Below are 20,383 nucleotides of genomic sequence, written 5' to 3'. Positions count from 1 at the left end.
ATCACTTCAATCCTTGGCATGAGTCACTGGGCAAGAGTTTTGGGCCCCAACAAGGTTGGGAATGGAGGTGGACAGGACCTGACAATCCCGGCACCAGCTGGCGTGCTGGTTTCCTGACCACACCAGGGGGCAGCCAATTAAGCTCATTAAGAGTCTTGGTAAGACTGTTAAGTGAGGCCAACAGGAATTTTTCAGTCATCCTCCAGTTTCCATGTATGAGAGTGGAGGTTTGGGGTAGCAATTCAACTACCTAGAGACAGACATCCAGTGGCAGGTGGGGTGCCAGTGCTCCAGGCAGGCCTAGAGGCCCTCCCTGTGCAGCCAAAGGCCACCCTCTAAAGGGGTTTCCATGTTGAAGTGCCCTCTCACTTACCTACCATTCATTTCAGCCTACTGCTCCTCCTCAAGCCGAAAGACCCTCCTGCTTCGAGAGCCTGCCCACAACCTTTAATTGGACAGGAACCTGTCTCTAAGTCAATTAAAGGGTCACCCAGTCAAAATCCTAAAGAGTGACTGTTTCCTCATGGGGGCAGGTCTGGGACCAGGAAACAGGCTTGGCTCCTGTTTCCCACCTCCAAAGCAAAAATTTGGCCTATTGCCTTCAAAGTACAGGAAAAGAGGAAGAAAATTAGAAGAAAAATCACCATGAGACTGAATTGCTGAAAACTACTTTCAATAGTTTTCAGCATTCTATGGATTAAAATTATACACAAGCACATGCGTACCCACTTGGAAACAACAAATGGAGGAGAATTCAAAGTGTGACACAAATAAAAACAAATCCCTTCATTCAGAGGCTCAGACACCAGTATCTGGCCTGAGGTAATGCTCTTAGCAGATGCCAAATGGACTTTTGCTCTGTTGTGGAATTTGGAAAACTGCCAAAATATTTATCTGACTGTTGCTCGCTGTTGCTTCAGGGGATTTTTAAAATCTAAACGCTAGGTGGCTCCATGCCCCCAAGTAACGTAAGTATATTTTAAAATAAAAATAAAAATACGTGGAAAAACTCAGCAGGTCTGACAGCATCTGCGGAGAGGAACACAGTTAACGTTTCGAGTCCGTATGACTCTTCAACAGAACTAAGGAAAAATAGAAAAGAGGTGAAATACAAGCTGGTTTAAGGGGGGGTGGGACAGGTAGAGCTGGATAGAGGTGGAGACAGCTCTACCTGTCCCACCCCCCCTTAAACCAGCTTATATTTCACCTCTTTTCTATTTTTCCTTAGTTCTGTTGAAGTGTCATACGGACTCGAAACGTTAACTGTGTTCCTCTCCGTTTTGACAAGGTGCCACATGGCAAACTGGTTAAAAAATAAAAGCCCATGGGATCCAGGGGAATGTAGCAAGCTGGAAACAAAATTGGCTTAGTGGCAGGAAACAAAGGGTAGTTGTTGATGGGTGTTTTTGTGACTGGAAGGCTGTTTCCAGTGGGGTTCTGCAGGGCTCAGTCCCAGGTCCCCTGCTTTTTGCAGTACATATTAATGATTTTGGACATAAGTGTAGGAGGAATGATCAAGAAGTTTGATTGAGGTGTACAAGGTTCTGAGGGGCCTGGAAATAGTGGATGAGAAGGACCTATTTCCCTTAGCAGAGAGGTCAGTGATTGGGGGGCATAGATTTAAAGTGTTTGGAAGAAAGAATAGAGGAGAGATGAGGAACACTCTTTTCACCCAGAGGGCAGTAGGGGTCTAGCGCTCACCGCCTGAAAGGGTAATAGAAGCAGAAACCCTCAACTCATTTAAAAGCTATCTGGATATGCACCTGATGTCCCGTATCTTCCAGGGCTATGGGCAAAAGTGCTGGAAAGTGGGATTAGGCTGGGTGGCTCATTTTTCAGCCAGGACTGACATGATGAGCAGAGTGGCCTCCTTCTGTACCATACATTTTTCTACATTTTCTAAGTATCTGAAAGGAGGAATATGCAGGGATGTTGGGGGAGGGCAGGGGAGTGGCAGAACATGAATTCCTCTTTAGGAAAGACACCACGGACATGATGGGTCGAATGGCCGCCTTCTGTACTGTAATGATTCTATAATTCTATTCTCTTCTGTGATTGCTGAATGTCCAGTGCCACTTGCAATTCCTCAGATACTGAAACAGTCCGTGCTAACATGCAGCAAGATCTGGACAACATTCAGGCTTGGGCTTTATTACTTTCTTTCATAGGGTGTGGGCATCGCTGGCCACGCCAGCATTTTTATTGCCCTTGAGAAGATGCAGCCCATGTAGTGTAGGTACACCCACAGTGCTGTTTAGGAGGGAATTCCAGGATTTTGACCCTGAAGCAGTAAAGGAACGGTGATATAATTTCAAGTCAGGATGGGGTGTGGCTTGGAGGGAAATTGCAGGTGGTGGTGTTCCCATGCATATGCTGCCCTTGTCCTTCTAGGTGGTAGAAATCGCCGGTTTGGAAGGTGCTATCAAAGGAGCCTTGGTGAGTTGCTGCAGTGCATCTTGTTTATGGTCCACACTGCTGCCACTGTGCGTTGATGGTAGAGGGAATGAATGTTGGAGAAGGTGGATGGGATGCCAATCAAGTGGTTGCTTTGCCCTGGATGGTGTTGAGGTTCTTGAGTGTTGTCAAAGCTGCACTCATCCAGGCAAGTGGAGAGTATTCCATCACATTCCTGACTTGTGCCTTATAGATGGTGGACAGGCTTTGGGGAGTCAGGAGGTGAGTTACTTGCTGTAGAATTTCCAGCCTCTGACCTAGTTTTGTATCCACAGTATTTATATGGCTGATCCAGTTCAGTTTCTGGTCAATGGTAACCCACCCCCTCCAAGAATGTTGATAATGGGGGATTCAGAGGTGGTAAAGCCATTGAATGTCAAGGGGAAATGGTTGGATTCCCTCTTGTTGGGAGATGATCATTGCCTGGTACTTGTGTGGCACAAATGTTACTTTCCACTTGTCAGCCCAAGCCTGGATGTTGTCCAGGTCTGGCTGCAAATGGGCACAGACTGCTTCAGTTCTGAGGAGTTGCAAATGGTGGCGAACGTTGTGCAAACATCAGCAAACATCGCCACTTTTGATCTTATGATGGAGGGAAGGTCACCGATGAAGTAACTGAAGATGGTTGGGTCTAGGAGACTACCCTGAGGAACTCCTGCAGTGATGTCCTGCAGCTGGGATGGTTGACCTCCAACAACTACAACCATCTTCCTTTGTGCTAGGTATAACTCCAACCAGTAACGAGTTTTCCCCCTGATTCCCATTGAATTCAGCTTTGCAAGGGCTCCTTGATGCCACACTCAGTCAAATGCAGGTATGATGTAATGGGCAGTCACTCTTACCTCAACTCTGGAGGTCAGCTCTTTTGGCAATGTTTGAACTATGGCTGAGAAGAGTTCAGGAGCTGATTGGCCTTGGTGGACCTCAAACTGAGCGTCAGTGAACAGATTCTTTCTGTAAGTGTCGTTTGATAGCATTGTGTCCACGACCGCTTCCATCACTTTGCAGATGATTGAGCTTAGGCTGATGGGGCGGTAATTGACTGGGTTGGATTTTTCCTGCTTTTAGTGGACAGGACATGTCTGGCAGTTTCCCACATTGCTGGGGAGATGCCAGTGTTGTAGTTGTACTGCAACAGCTCGGCAAGGGTGCAGCTAGTCCTGGAGTACAAGTCTTCAGTGTCATTGCTGCAATATTGTCAGGGCCCATCATCTTTGCAGTATCCACTGCCTTCATAGCTATTTCTTGATATCATGTGGAGTGAATCAATTTGGCTGAAGACTGGCATCTGTGATCCTGGGAACCTCAGGAGGAGGCCAAGATGGATCATCCACACAGCACTTCTGGCTGAAGATTGTTGCAAATGCTTCAGCCTTGTCTTTTGCAGTGATATGCTGGGCTCACCAATATTTAGGATGGGGATATTTGTGGAGCCTCCTCCTCCAGTGAGTTGTTTTATCGTCCACCACCATTCACAGCTGGATGTGGCAGGACTGCAGAGATTATATCTGATCTGTTGTTTGCGAGATCGCTTAGCTCTGTCTATCGCATGCTGCATTTGGTTGTTTGGCGCGCAAGTAGTCCTGTGTTATAGCTTCACCAGGCTGACACCTCATTTCCTGGCATGCTCTCCTTCACTCTTCATTGAACTAGTTTGAACCTGATTATCCAGTTTGACGGTAATGGTAGAGTGGGGGATATGCCGGGTTATAAAGTTACAGATTGTGGTTGTACACAATTCTACTGCTGCTGATGGCCCACAGCGCCTCATGGATGCCCAATTTTGAGTTCCTAGATCTGTTCGAAATCTATCCCACTTAGCCTGGTGGTAGTGCCGCAAGTCACGCTGGAGGATATGAAGGTGGGAGTTTGTCTCCACAAGGACTGTGCGGTAGTCACTCCTTCCAAGACTGTCATGGGCAGATGCATCTGAAACAGGTAGATTGGTGAGCATGAAGTCAAGCACGTTTTTCCCTCTTGTTGGTTCCCTCACCACCTGCCACAGATCCAGTCTAGCAGCTATGTCCTTTAGGACCCGGCCAGCTCTGTCAGAAGTGGTGCTACTGAGCCACTCTTGGTGATGGACATTGAAGTCCCACACCCAGAGTCTATCCGTTGCCCTAGCCACCCTCAGTGCTTCCTTCAAGTGGTGTTCAACATGGAGGAGCACTGATTCACCAGCTAAAGGAGGGCGGTGGGTGGTAATCAGCAGGAGGTTTCCTTACCCTTGTTTGAGCTGATGCCATGAGACTTCATAGGATCCAGAGTCAATGTTGAGAACTCCCAGGACAAATCCCTCCTGACTGTATACCATTGTGCTGCCACCTCTGCAGGGATGGTGATGGTGGTGTCTGGGACATCACAGGTATGATTCTGTGAGTATGACTAAGTCAGGCTGTTACTTTACTAATCTGTGGGACAGCTCTCCGAATTTTGGCACAAGCTCCCAGATGTTAGTGAGGGCGACTTTGCAGGGTCAACAGGGCTGAGTTTGCTGTTGTCATTTCTGATAATTAGGTCGATGCCGTGTTATCCAACCGGTTTCATTCCTTGTTGATATGTTTTTAGTAGTTTGATGCAACTGAGTGGTTTGCTCGGCCATTTCAGATGGCATTTAAGATCCATGTTGTTGTGGGTCTGGAGTCACATGTAGGCCAGACTGGATAAGGACAGCAGAATTCCTTCCCTAAAGGACATTAATGAACCAGATGGGTTTTTACAACAATCGACAATGGTTTCATGGTCATAGTACTGAGATTAGCCTTTTAATTTTAAATTTATTAACTAAATTTAAATTCCACCAGCTGCTGTGGTGGGATTCGTACCCATGGCCTCTGGATTACTAGTCCAGTGACATTAACACTGCGTCGCCACCTCCCCCTTATAAGTGGCAAGTAACATTCTCACCACACAGGTGCCAGGCAATTATCATCTCCATCAAGAGAGAATCTAACCATCTCCCCTTGGAGTTCAATGGCATTACCATCACTGAAACCTCCACTATCAACATACTGGGGGTTGCCATTGACCCTAAACTGAACTGACCAGCCATATAAATACTGTGACTACAATAGCAGGTCAGAGGCTTGGAATCCTGGGGCAAATAACTCAACTTCTGACTCCATATCTAAAAGGCACAAGTCAGGAATGTGATGGAATACACTCCACTTGCCTGGATAAGTGCAGTTCCAACAACACTCAAGAAGTTTAACACCATACAGGACAAAGCAGCCCACTTGATTGCCAACCCATCCACCAATTTAAACATTCACTCCCTCCACCATAAACAAGATGCACTGCAGCAACTCACCAAGGCTCCTTCGACAGCATCTCCAAACCCACGACCTCTACCACCTGGAAGGACAAGGGCAGCAGACACTGGGAACACCACCACCTGCAAGTTCCCCTCCAAACCACACACCATCCTGACTTGGAAATATATCGCCGTTCTTTCACTATCATGGGATCAAAAGCCTAGAACTCCCTTCCCAGCAGCACTGTTGATGTCCCTGCACCAGGTGGACTTCAGTGGTTCAAGAAGACAGTTCACCGCTACCTACTCAAGGGCAATTAAGGATGGGCAACAAATGCTGGCCTTGCCAACGATGTCCACATCCCATGAAAGAACATTAAAAAAATCCCTCCATGGCCTCACCCTTCTGTACCTCTGTGACCTACACTAGCTCTATGACCCTCTGAGATCTCTGCGCTCCTCCAATCCTGGCTTGTTGCAAATCTCTGATTTTATTCATTCCACTGTTGGTCATACCTTTAGTTGCTTGGGGACCCTAAGCTCTAGAGTTCCCTCGCTAAACATCTCCATTTCTCTACTTCTTCCAAAATCCTTATTTAAGGTTTTTCTATTCATGAACTGTAACTGACTGGGCATCACTGAGCATTTAATAAGGGAAAGGAGAGAGAGAGATGGGGTAAAACATATAAACCTATATAGATTTGGTGGTATTAATAATATTTGTAAAACTACAAAAAATGCTATAGTACCATGTAGAATCCATTAGCAAGTTGAGAAAAAAATGTTTCAAAGGCATTCTGAAGCTCCCTTGAAACATGGCAGCATTGACTTTAATGCCTGCTCGGCTCTTACTACCAATAATAAAGAATGGCAACAGCTTGTCCATCAAGCAGCATCATGCTCTGACTTCCAAAGCCTTAATGTTGAAGCAGAGCAGTGGCAGAGATGGAAAGAAAAGGAAACAAATCCTGCACTCTGTATCCCACTACCTTGTCAGATATCCTACCCCATGTGCCCAAAGATCTGCGGATTGAGAACTGGCCTGTTCAGTTACATGAAGATCCACGGCAGAAACCCCTGATCCTGAGTAAATGTCATCCCCGAATCAAGGGATAGCTGACACACACACACACACACACACACAAACACTCTATATTTAACAGAAAAGATATATCGCAACATTGATAGGTGTTACCTTCTATTGAATTGTTGAAGTGATTTCCCCACTGGGCATAATGAATGGATCCACCTCCAGCCCAGGGAAAGCAGATAAGTCTGTAAAGAGCTTCAGGTCTTCTATATAGGCAGTTCACTACTTTATCCATTTCTGCAACATAATACACAATTTTCAAAATAAAGATCTGATTATCCCATAAAATGCGATCATTACATTTCAAATTTAGATATTTTGTGCTGCAGTATTTTGGGCATCTGAGCTCAAATCATATTATGCATTATGAATTCAGGGTTGGATAGTCAAGAAACATTGGGTAAAACCTCCATATATAATTAACAGCGGGGAATGGTACCATAGCGGCACTACTACTGGATTTGTAATCCAGATGCCTGGAATAATGCTCCGGACAGGTGAGTTCAAAACCCACCACAGTAGCTAGGGGAATTTAAATTAATTTTGTTGAATAATTTTTGAATAAAAAGCTAATCAGGATATCAATCTACGACTCCCTGTTTACACAGGATGCCATTCAGCCCATTGTGCACACACCTTATCCCTGTAACCCTGCACATTCTTCTTTTTCATTTTTCATGTCCAATTCCCTTCTAAATGTCTCAATTGAATCTGCCTCTGCCACATTCTCAGACGCTGCATTCCAGACCTTAATGACTCACCATGTGTAAAAGTTTTTCCTCATATTGCTTTTGCTTCTTTTGCCAATTACTTTAAACCTGTGCCCTCTCATTCTCGATCCTTTCACAAGTGGGAACAGTTTCTCACTGTCTACTCTGTATAGATACCTAATGATTTTGAATGCCTCTATCACATCTCCTCTCAGCCTTCTCTTCTCCAAGGAAAACAGTCCCAACTTCTCCAATCTATGTTCATAACTTAAGTTCCTCATCCCTGGAACCATTCTTGTGAATCATTTCTGGACTCTTTCCAATGCATTCACATCCTTCCTGAAATGCGGTGCGCAAAACTGTACGCAATACTCCAACTGAGGCTGAACTAGTGTTTCATACAAGTTCAACATAACCTCCTTGCTCTTGTACTCTTATACACCTATTAATAAAGCCTAGGAGACTGTGTGCTTTGTTAATCATGCTCTCAATCTGTCTTGCCACCTTCAATGATTTATGCACATATACAGCCAGGTCCCCCTGCTCCTGCACTCCCTTTAGAGTTGTGCCCTTTATTTTATATTGTCTCTTCATGCTTTTTCTAACAAAATGAATCACTGCACATTTCTCCGCATTGAACTTCATCTGCCACTTGTCCGCCCATTCCACCAACTCGCCTATGCAACTATACCCAACTGCATTTTGAAAACTGCTAATATTCATGCCTCTATTATGTTACCTGCCAGATTATTCCATAAATTTGTCATAAATTTTTCCTAATCATTGGCAAACTCACGAATATAATTTTACATCCTGCAGTCCTACCAGCCTGTTATATTTTGCATAATGTCCAAGTTTGCTAATTCATCACATATTTCCTCATTGACCAAACCATTTGCATTTGGGATCATTCTTACAATGAACATGCCTAACAATATTATGGCTGTAATATCCATACTAACATATAACAAAAATACAAATGTTGGAAATATCTTTGAAGACAGCAGAAAAGTTAACAATTTCAGCACACCCGAAACAATGTTCTGATGAAAGGGTCTATGCCTGACACCTTAACTTTTGTTCTCGCTACAGAGGCTTATGTGACCTACTAAGCATTTACTGTATACAGTATCCTATTGTGGCTGCACAATTGTATTTTTTCACATTTTCCCCTGTGGCATCATCACATTTGCCATTTAATCTTTCCTACACTCCAGCTGAACACAGACCTTCCTCTTTCTTCCTTCCTTGGAAACTTCTTCCCTGGCTCTGCACTTGTTTAAGGACCATTCACAGAATCGAAGAATTTTACAACACCGAGGGAGGACTGTATACTCAAGTCCAGGTCATTAATATACAGAATATGAAAAAAAGCTGCAATTCCAAATACCAACCCCTAAGAAACAATACTGTATATTTTCCCTTCAGTCTGAAAAAGATCCATTCACCACATTTTTTTGTAAACTTAACCAAAATTTTGGTTCTCATTTTTAATCCCATGGGCTTCAATTTTGCTAACAAAATATCACAAGTTGTGGCACTTTACCTTTTAGAATCCACATACACAATATCAACCAGACCACCCTCATTAATCCTCTAGATACTTCTAGTCCTGATGAAATTCATCAACTTGAAAAGTTAACTGTGTTTTCTCTCTGCAGGTGCTGCCTGATCTCCAGCATTCCCTGCTTTCATTCCACCATATCCTGCCAGTTTTTTTTGCTTTTTTGATCACACCGCTTCTCACATTTACACGTACAACTTTTAGCAGCAACTTTAATACAACACATTTAACATATTGGAAACATTTACACGATACAATTAGGCACTGTGTGAATACTAGTACTTCAGGAAATAGACGGACTTGCAGGTGCTATTGGTAACATTGTACATGAGCAGTCCCCATACAGCTAAACAACTCTCAGGAGAGCGGGTATATAAACCATGGCAACACAAAAATAAAAATACCTGGAAAAACTCAGCAGGTCTGACAGCATCTGCAGAGAGGAACATAGTTAACGTTTCGAGTCCGTATGACTCTTCAACAGAACTAAGTAAAGATAGAAAAGAGGTGAAATATAAGCTGGTTTAAAGGGGTGGGGGGAGGGTAGAGCTGGATAGAGGGCCAGTGATAGGTGGAGATTGCCAAAAGATGTCACAGACAAAAGGACAGAGGTGTTGAAGTTGGTGATATTATCTAAGGAATGTGCTAATAGGTGACATTAAGGGTAGAAAGCAGTACGAGCAAGGTACAGATAGCCCTAGTGGGGGTGGGTTGGGGGAAGGGATCAAAATAGGCTAAAAGGTAGAGATAAAACAATGGATGGAAATACATTTAAAAATAATGGAAATAGATGGGAAAAGAAAAATTTATATAAATTATTGGAAAAAAGGGGGATCGGAAAGGGGGTGGGGATGGAGAAGAGAGTTCATGATCTAAAATTGTTGAACTCAATATTCAGTCCGGAAGGCTGTAAAGTGCCTAGTTGGAATATGAGGTGCTGTTCCTCCAGTTTGCGTTGAGCTTCACTGGAACAATGCTGCAGGCCAAGGTCGGACATGTGGGCATGAGAGCAGGGTGGTGTGTTGAAATGGCAAGCGACAGGGAGGTCTGGGTCATGCTTGCGGACAGACCGAAGGTGTTCTGCAAAGCGGTCACCCAGTCTGCATATGGTCTCTCCAATGTAGAGGAAACCGCATTGGGAGCAGCGAATGCAGTAGACTAAATTGAGGGAAGTGCAAATGAAATGCTGCTTCACTTGAAAGGAGTGTTTGGGCCCTTGGACGGTGAGGAGAGGGGAAGTAAAGGGGCACGTGTTGCACCTTCTGCGGTTGCATGGGAAGGTGCCGTAGGAGGGGGTTGAGGTGTAGGGGGCGATGGAGGAGTGGACCAGGGTGTCACGGAGGGAATGATCCTTGCGGAATGCTGCCGGGGTGGGGAAGGGAAGATGTGTTTGGTGGTGGCATCATGCTGGAGTTGGCGGAAATGGTGGAGGATGATCCTTTGAATGCGGAGGCTGGTGGGGTGATAAGTGAGGACAAGGGGGACCCTATCATGGTTTTGGGAGGGAGAGGAAGGTGTGAGGGCGGATGTGTGGGAGATGGGCCGGACACGGTTGAGAGCCCTGTCAACCACCGTGGGTGGAAAGCCTCGGTTAAGGAAGAAGGAAGACATGTCAGAGGAACTGTTTTTGAAAGTGGCATCATCAGAACAGATGCGACGGAGGCGAAGGAACTGAGAGAATGTGATGGAGTCCTTACAGGAAGCGGAATGTGAGGAGCTGTAGTTGAGGTAGCTGTGGGAGTCAGTAGGCTTATAATGAATATTGGTGGCCAGTCTATCACCAGAAATTGAGACAGAGAGGTCAAGGAAGGGAAGGGAAGTGTCAGAAATGGACCATGTGAAAATGGAGGAGGGTTGGAAATTGGAAGTAAAATTAATAAATTTTTCCAGGTCCCGACGAGAGCATGAAGCAGCACCGAAGCAATCATCGATGTACCGGAGAAAGAGTTGTAGGAGGGGGCCGGAGTAGGACTGGAACAAGGAATGTTCCACATACCCCATAAAGAGACAGGCATAACTGGGGCCCATACGGGTACCCATAGCCACACCTTTTATTTGGAGGAAGTGAGAGGAGTTTAAGGAGAAATTGTTCAGTGAGAGAACAAGTTCAGCCAGACGGAGGAGAGTAGTGGTGGATGGGGATAGTTCGGGCCTCTGTTCAAGAAAGAAGCGAAGAGCCATCCTGGTGGAGGATGGAGGTGTAGAGGGATTGGACATCCATGGTGAAGAGGAGGTGGTTGGGGCCAGGGAACTGGAAATTGTTGATATGATGTAGGGTGTCAGAGGAATCACGGATGTAGGTGGGAAGGGACTGGACAAGGGGAGAGAGAATGGAGTCAAGATAGCAAGAAATTAGTTCCGTGGGGCAGGAACAGGCTGACACGATCGGTCTGCCGGGACAGTCCTGTTTGTGGATTTTGGGTAGGAGGTAGAAGCGAGCCGTCCAAGGTTGGGAGACTATGAGGTTGGAAGCTGTGGAAGGAAGATCTCCAAAGGAGATGAGGTCAGTAACAGTCCTGGAAACAATGGCTTGATGTTCAGTGGTGGGGTCATGATCCAGGGGGAGGTAGGAGGAAGTAAGTGTCTGCGAGTTGACGCTCAGCCTCTGCGAGGTAGAGGCCAGTGCGCCAGACAACAACAGCAGCACCACCACCCTTGTCAGCGGGTTTGATGACAATGTTAGGGTTGGACTTGAGAGAACTGAGTGCAGCAAGTTCAGAGAGAGACAGGTTAGGGTGAGTGAGAGGAGCAGAGGAATGTTCTCAATGAAAAAATCAAGGGAAGGTAAGAATCCAGAGGGAGGGGTGCAGGTGGAGGGAGAATGTTGGAGGCGGGTAAAAGGATCCGTTGAACGGGGAGAGGACTCCTGCATAAAACCACGGGTTGTTAAGCGATGGAGGTAATCGGACTGTCAGCCTTTCGGAGCTGAACCAAGTGCAAGGTGAAGGATTAGAAGCGCCGATCGCTGACCTGCCTCAGCCGCCCGGGCTCTTCCTCTTCTGGACTAGGAGCGCATGTGCGGCGGGCAGATCACAAGCCGGATTTCCAAAGACCAGGAAAATATTCCCCAAAGAGTCAAGACATCGCAAATCAAACGGAAATCCCGAACCAGACAAAAATACATAACGAGAAACAGACATTTCTTTTGATTAAAAACAAATTAAGAATGCACAGGGAAATAAAAGAAAATGACACCCATAACTGCAAACTATCCGGCCCCCAGAACTGACCAAATTATAATTGAGATTTATTTTACCATGAGAAGGCCAAACATGAACTGTTGCAACATTTGGAGCTGCGTTTATCATTAAACGGATTTATATTCATTATAGCGCCTTTAATGTAGAATAACTACAAACAAGACAAGGGGGGGTGAACACCCGAGTCCAGAGCCCAGGTTAAAGAGGGTTTAAAATTCACCAAAACAGGCGACATTTTTGAAGCAGTGTGAATGTGGTGACCGCTACACCTCCCCGTTGCTGCGGGTTCGCGCATTTACCTCGGCGCCTGAAATGAGTTACGAGTGTTTTCCTCGCATTTGCTGCCGTGGCGATCTGAGCCCCCAACGCTCGCTGTCTCTGCTGAAACCCGGCCACCGTCTGCGGGGCGAGACTGGGGGGGCGGGGTGGGCCCGCTGCCACCAGGCCTGCGGACCGGAAGTGGCGAGGGGAGTGTGGGGGGATGGGGGAGTGTGGGGGGATGGGGGAGTGTGGGGGGATGGGGGAGTGTGGGGGGGATGGGGGAGCGTGGGCGGATGGGGGTGGGGGACGTTGCCACTGACGTGCGGACAGTGGGGCAAAGTTCACCGTCTCCTCAGACGGGGGAAAGCATTGGAGAAACAGCAACTGCTCCTGGTCGGAACAATCCTGTTGTCACCAAAAGGAAACGGACCCATTCGTTTTCGAACATTTGCCTTCTCTTAACGGAAATTAGACCAGGAAATCATAGAGTAAGTGACTAATCGGAGAGCATTGAGACAAGAGGCGCTACTCTTTATTATTGCTGATCCGCTCTGTGCTTCTCGGGGAGTAGTTAAATACATGAGCTCCGCGTGTGTAAGTATATTAAATATATCGACATATTTAAAATCTTGTGCATGCGCATATTTTCTGTTGTCACCATTTTGTTCTGGCGTTTGTGTTATAATGAAAAGGGAATTCCTGGATGCAGACAGGCCCCTGGAATTGTCGGCTGCAGCCAGAAAGTTGTGGGTTCAAGCCCCACTCTGGAGGTTTGCGCGCACAATCAGGGCTCACACTTCAGTGCATCACTGAGGGGGTGCTGCACTGTCTGAGCTATCGTGTTTCTTTGAGACATTACACTGAGGTCTGCCCTCTAAGGTAAACGATCAGGAGAGTTCTGCCCGGTGTCCTGGCCAATATTCATTCGTCATCCGTCATCTAAAAAAACAGACATTTGTTTAATTGCCGCAGCTGAAGCTTTTTGCTGTGTTTCCTCCAGTTCAGCAATGACCACACCTTAAACGTACATCACTGACTGTCAAGTACTTTGGGATGCCCGGAGGCTGAGAAAGTACTGTATAAATGTGAGTTTATTCTTCATTTATGAACCCAATCTTCAAGACAGATTCAGCATATGTGTTACCAGTAGCATTGATAAATTTGTAAAACTTCCGTTACTTCTCAGAAATAAGTGACAACTTCATGGACTTACATAAATACAAATATAGAAAAGAATAATTCTTGTGATGTAAATGCTTCTGCTCTGCTGTGCTTCCTACTGCAACTAAACTGAATGCATGCACTGACTGAATATTATAACACTTTCTCCAAAAGGCCATTGAATACAGCACAATAGTCACAAAATATTTACACAACTTGGGCAAGTGACGAAGAGTAAAGTTCAGTTCAAGATGATGCCAATACTGAATGACTATCTCTACTATGTTAGCCTTGAACTCTTTCTGAATTCCTTTTTCTGGGTACCAGCAAACATAAGTCGATCTTAGAAATTTTGGTATTGCTTTTCTCTTTTGATCTCGAGTTTGGCTGCCGATTTTCTAATAGATCTTATTCCTCCAATTCCTCCTATGCCATGAATTAAGATTCTTCCACCTTTCCCCTGTTAGGGATCCCTCTGCCAATTCAATCCATCAACAACAGCTTGCATCTGTACAGCACCCTTTTAACATAAAAAAGGCACAAGGCACTTAACAGAGGAGAAACAAATGCTGAGTGTTATTGAGAGAGTTTGGGTTAATGACCAAATGCATGGATGAAAAGATAGGTTTGAAGAGACTTTTAAAGGAGGAGAAAAAAAACATCATGCTAGACCACTTTAGGGAGTGAATGGCAGAAGGCAGAGCCAAATGGTTGAAGGTTTTACAACTGATTGTAAAGTAGTATGTGGGAGGCCAGAGTTGAAGGACCAAATGGCATGGCTGCAACGTAAGGATGGAGGAGGTTGCAAAGGTAACATGGAATGAAATTTTGGAGGGATTTGTAAATGAGGGTAAGGATTTTGAATTTGCTGCATTAGGACGGGGTAGGGATTGTAGGGTTGTGTGTGAGGTGTGGGGGGGATGCTTAGGTTGCACAGAGAATCCATGGGAGTAATGAGAGAGAAAGGCTTTATGTAAGAAAACGTGGATGAGAGCTTTGCACTAGTTGTTGCATGAGGAGGGTAGAGCTTAGGAATCTGATAAATAGGACATTAGAAAAATTGAGTCTCATAGTAAGGAAAGTGTGGTTAAGGGTTTCAGTGCTGGGGAATGAACTATTGACAGACCTGTAATGCGCAAATAGAGGTATGCAACCTTGGTCTCCTCACAAGGTGAGGGATCTTTAGGCTATGGAAAGGGTTCAGAGGAGGGCTCCAAGATAAATTCCCAGTTTAAAACTCCTCTTTCCCAGATAGGCTCAACAAGCTAGATTTCTATACTTAAGAAGCATGTATTCAGTCAATTTGATTGAGGTTTATAAAGTAATAAGGGACTGGGTTGTGTTTATATAGACAAATATTTCAGCCGAATAGGCTAGGGAGGACTATATGTCATGGCCACAAGTTATATACAAGCAGACATAGATCAGATGTTAGGAGATTCATTCCTGAAGAGAGACCCAAAACTGTTTCTGGATTAGGTCAGTTCATATCATAGTATTGCACAATGTTCAGCACCATTCATGACTCCTCAGATACTGAAGCAGTCCATGTCCAAATGCAGCAAGACCGGCACAATATCCAGGCTTAGGCTGACAAGTGGCAAGTAACATTCGCACCACACAAGTACCAGGCAATGACCATCCACAACAAGAGAGAATCCAACCATCTACCACTGACGCACAGTAGCAGCAGTGTGTACCATCTACAAGAAGCACTGCAGGAATTCACCAAGGCTCCTTTGACAGCACCTTCCAAACCCACAACCGCTACCATCTAGAAGGACAAGGGCAGCAGATAGATGGAAACACCACCACCTACAAGTTCCCCTCCAAGTCACTCACCATCCTGACTTGGAAATATATTGCCGTTCCTTCACTGTCGCTGGCTCAAAATCCTGGAACTCCCTGGAACTGTGGGTGTTACAACACCAGATGGACTGCAGTGGTTCAAGAAGGCAGCTCACCACCACCTTCTCAAGGGCAACTACTGATGGGCAATAAATGCTGGCCCAGCCAGCGAAGCCTACATCTCAAGAATGAATAAAAATAAATTAATAAAAGAGGTAGGTGTGCTATACCATAAATCAGGGTTGATGTGATTTACAGGATTAGTTTTGATCACCTAAAGGGATCAGACTGGAAATTTACTGTTTTCTCCCTTCTAGTTGGTCTATGGTTTTACCTGGCTTTTAGCCAGTCTAGAAGATTACATGGCTTTAGGTGGACTGGGGATTGTGGGCAAAGATATTACATCTGTGCGAGATAGGCTGGATGGACCGGTAGGTCTTTTCCTGACCCTTCTATTTGTTTGTTTCTACTGGCTTTATATCATAACTGTTAACTTCTGAAAGGAAGAGGAAATAATCCGGGAAGAGTGTTTCGTGCACTTTGTATGAGGGAGAAATGGAGGTTTGGGGGGAAGTGAAAGATGCAGCAACCTGGGCCATTTAAAGTCAGTAGTTCTTATCTACTTCTGTTTGGAAATATAGAATTCCTATTGGAATGTCTGTCATTTTCAAACTGCCCTTTGAGAAATTTCTGACCTGGATCACAGGTCAGAAATATTTGCATCTATATATTTAACTATATTCCTTAGTATTCATTGTTTCATTTCCCAAATAGTATGTTACAAATGTATAAACTGTAAAGCCTATTACTTGAACTGAGAATGCTTCATGAGAATGGCCCGTGAGAGAGATGCTTTTGTTGTGTCTTGCACTTGTAACTGAGCTGTACTGAGATTTTTTTTCCCTCTCATGTCTTTGGTGCTCAGCACAATGGATGGCTAAGTCTGTTCATGTGATCCACTAGTCGCCTTTGTGTGGCCTAGTTTGTCACATGATAACAAATTGTCTTTGTACTTCCACCAGTAGTTTCCCTATTCAGCAGGCTTTCTGTTTTTATTCACCAAATTTAGTGTTTTGTAAAATGTTAGTGTCATGAAGATATTAATGTATTTAATGTTATTGGAAATTACTTTAAATTGGACTTGTAGTAGGGTCTGTGTCTGTGGCTGTGAGTGTGTGTTAGTTGGATTAAAGCCAGCTAGTCTGGGTGCTTTGATGTATAACAGTTTTGAAATTTTAAACAGTAAAGTAGAGGGTACATTTGCATTTTGTTGAATAAATCATTCAAAGACAGGGGGTGAAATCTTGCACCTAACTAGGAGACACCAAGCAATATGTTTATATTACTAATAAAATTGGTACTATGAAAGGGGTTTTATTATTAGAAGAGGTGGAGTTCAAATGGCCTGTTGATACAATGAGAATTTGCATTCAAAGGGAAGGCTAGGTATAGATAGGGAAGAGTTTTGTGTGTGTGGGTCAGAGGCATGTAATATCTAAGCAGCCTGTAAGCTCTACAACTGTCTGCAAAGGAAACAAATTGCAAGGGACCTCATCTTGAATTCGTAAGATAAAATGTGCTTCGCCTGGTGTCTGTTAAGTGTATGGGTTGTTGTGCCTTGCTGAAAATTTACCTAGGAGTGCTTAATTTGGTGGTTTGTTTAAAAGTTATTGTAGTAATTTGAAGATATATGTATGTGTTTAATTCCTTGTTAAATTAATAAATGTTTAATTTAATTTATCTAAAAAACCTCTGGAGGCTTGGTGGTTTCATTTCTGAATTCAGAGCTGCACTTCAAACATACCAATTGAAAATATAGGTTATGACAATTGTTTAAAGTTTCCCTGTGGGATTTTAAATAACTCAGCTTTTACCAACTGTGTCATAACAGTTAGTAAAAATGAATGTAACATTGGGTAACAATAAGATGTGATTCACCTAGAAAAGGGAATGAGAGCATCTTGAACCATTAGGTCATAAGTTTTACGATTGTGATTGTGTGGGAAGGAATTGCAAAATCAGGCTGATTGTTCCTCATAAGTCAACGAGAATACCGTAGATCGCGGCATATAAGTTGACCTTTGAATCTTCAAAAAATCCTTCCCAAAACAGGGATTGACTATTACGTCAAGTATAAAACCTGAACTGCTGATGTTGGTGCAGGAGAACCCATTTATGTTTGTCAGTAGCCATTTGCGGTCTACTCTCTGTGGCCTGTCTCCTGCTCATCTTCCTGGCAACACGGCCTCTATCACCTGCTTCATCCCATGCGCCAACTTGTAAGGCGAGTATAAAGTTAAACATGTTAACTCTGAGCTGGAAAATTGATGGAAACTCCTAATGTGAGTATAGCCTTAAAAAATGCATGTATTAGCTAAAAAATGGGGTGTTGGGGTGGGCGACTTATATGCTGAGCCTAACCATGCACTTCGGTGCTGAAAAAAATGGGGTTGTCTGATACGTCGGACTTGTATACTGTGAACTATAGTATTTTGTTCCTGTGCATTTTCAACAGAACTTTCTAGCTTTGAAAAATTTAAGTGGGGTTTTGTCAAGTAAGCCATGAATCTGGGAATCCTGTATATAGTCAAAACTCTTTTAAGAAAAATTCTAATAGTAAAACAATGGGGTTTATAGGCCAATAAATTTTCACAAATTTCTCATTGCACTTAGGCTAGCTATTAGAATACTGCGGATGCTGGAAATCTGAAATAAAAACAGAAAATGCGGGAAGTACTCAACAGGGCAGGCAACATCTGCAGAGAAAGAATTAGTTAACATTTCAACCAAACTGTTTGTGTAATAGAATGGCTTGGTTGTCATACTCCAGCTTTCATATACTCATCCAGTGTAAGGTTTATACTTACAAGAAGAATGGCCTGCAATATCTCCTTTTACTTACAAATAACTTGTGGGGAAAGGGTTACCTTTATTAGCATTTTGTATGAATACTTAATTTGCTGCTATAAATAGGTAGATTTGTGCTTGTACACTTCATAGCAAATACTAAATAGAATTCAGGCATGTCTTGCTCACAGATGAGAGGGACGTTAACATGGTATTATAAGACTTTTGTAATATAATCATACCTGAGGAACACAATACTGAACAAGGACAGAAAGATCTATTTACATTCAGTGTATCAGTACTAAAGATCAAAGACTTTCTATCCTATTTTACCCTTCTCATGTTTAAGAATAACTTACTCACCACTGTTGCAACTTTATTACATTTTCCATTTCTTCTTCGTGTGTAGATTTTTTAAAAAATTCTTTCATGGGAAGTGAGCACTGCTGGCTATGCCAGCATTTGTTGCCCTTAAGAACGTGGTGGTGAGCCGTCTTCAGGAACTGTAGCAGTCTGTCAGGTGTAAGTACACCCACAGTGCTATTAGGATATTTCACCATTCCGTACAGGAGAAAAGTGTAATTTGTGTGCCTTTTACAATTCAAGCTTGAATTCATGCTCATTTTTCTCATAGCTGGTTAAACTAGAGAAAAGCGTTGATATTATCTACATCTGCTAAGATAGGATCATGTCTAAACCATTGTTTTCCCACTGTAAGCATCCCCAGGTATCCTGATCTTCTCATAATACTGATGCCCAGACTCAATTATCAACCAAATTATCTATACTTTACACTGATTTCCCCCTTCAAAGCTGGAGCAAACGATTATTTCATATAAGCTAATTATTATTTTCTAGGATTTGAGCCTAAGCCTTGAGCTATATGTCTTAAAATGTATCTTTAAGGTCCTGTAACAAGTAAAGTACCTATCTACTGACTTAACAGTGGGGCATAAAATAATAAAATGTAGATTAATTTAAATATAACCATTGGACCATAAGCTTTTAACAATTTATAGACCATATAATTATTTACATTTATTGCATCACCTTTATCCTAGTTTTCATTCTGACTTATGCATTCTTGCTGGGTCATTGCACTTGCTTGATACCAGCCACTCTTTGTGAATATGTACCCAATGTACTGAGACTAAAGGATTTCATTGTAATATTCTCCCACTTAAAAAACTGGAAACCTGCCCATGACGTTTATTTTGTTCAGAAGTTCAATTCTTTGACTGTTCGTTAAACATTAGCAATTTAACTGCATCAGCAGCCAGATATACTGATAAAGTTCCATTTAATGTTTTGTGGTTCTTAAATAAAAAAAACTGAAAATTGTATTGGCGAGAATAGAATGAAACACCATGGAAGTGCAGAATAGAATGTTTTGCATATCAGTCTTTTTTAAACTAGCTCGCTGGAATTTTCTGTTAGAATTTATGAACAAACATTTCCCCAGCATCCCTTGCAAACTCCCCAATACATGATCTTTCAAAATACTAGGCAAATAAAACTTCAAAATCAGTTCTCCGTTTTTAAAGTTCTGGCTCCACTGCAAAAGCTAGAAATATCAATATGTAACTGGAGGTTATTTTAACATTTTATCAGAAGTAGAATACTCCGTATTGCACACTGTCAGGGGACTAAGACATCACACTGGATACTTTTATAATATAAATTATTCTCATGGCTAATTTATAAAATTTTAAAAACTGGGCAAAGACTTTTAAAATGGCTGAAGCCATGTCTGTCTGTGACCCTGAACAAAAGGAGCTCTCAGGGGCAGTGTCAGAGAAGTTTTCACCTTGTTATCTCTGAAGAGACCCTAACAACCAACCCCTAGCTTGGTCTCAATCAACAAGGATAATGTGCAAACACAGGGGAAACCAGCAACAGTTACAATATTGACAACAATTAACTATTTGAGAAGTACTGACTGAATTAAAATTGATTTACGGTTGACTGAGTGACTGACACCTCCCTCCCCACCTC

General features: G+C 43.4%; 1 protein-coding gene across 1 annotated transcript in view; it reads right to left on the bottom strand.

Moving 5' to 3' along the window:
- Positions 1 to 12,686, bottom strand: part of olah (oleoyl-ACP hydrolase) — a 35,163-nt gene extending 22,477 nt beyond the window's left edge. Inside the window, exons 1-2 of the mRNA XM_078538450.1 lie at positions 12,571 to 12,686; positions 6,903 to 7,034 (exon numbers count right to left, since the gene is read on the bottom strand). Of these exons, the coding sequence (XP_078394576.1) occupies positions 6,903 to 7,032 (130 nt within the window). The 5' untranslated portion in view covers positions 7,033 to 7,034; positions 12,571 to 12,686. The remainder of the gene's footprint in view (positions 1 to 6,902; positions 7,035 to 12,570) is intronic.
- Between the last annotated feature and the right edge of the window lie 7,697 nt (positions 12,687 to 20,383).

This window comes from Cetorhinus maximus, chromosome 3 (genome assembly GCF_964194155.1).
Source record: "Cetorhinus maximus chromosome 3, sCetMax3.hap1.1, whole genome shotgun sequence".
Lineage (NCBI taxonomy): Eukaryota > Metazoa > Chordata > Chondrichthyes > Lamniformes > Cetorhinidae > Cetorhinus > Cetorhinus maximus.
Note: the sequence above shows the minus strand (reverse complement) of the source record. Positions and strands in the feature narration are given on the sequence as shown.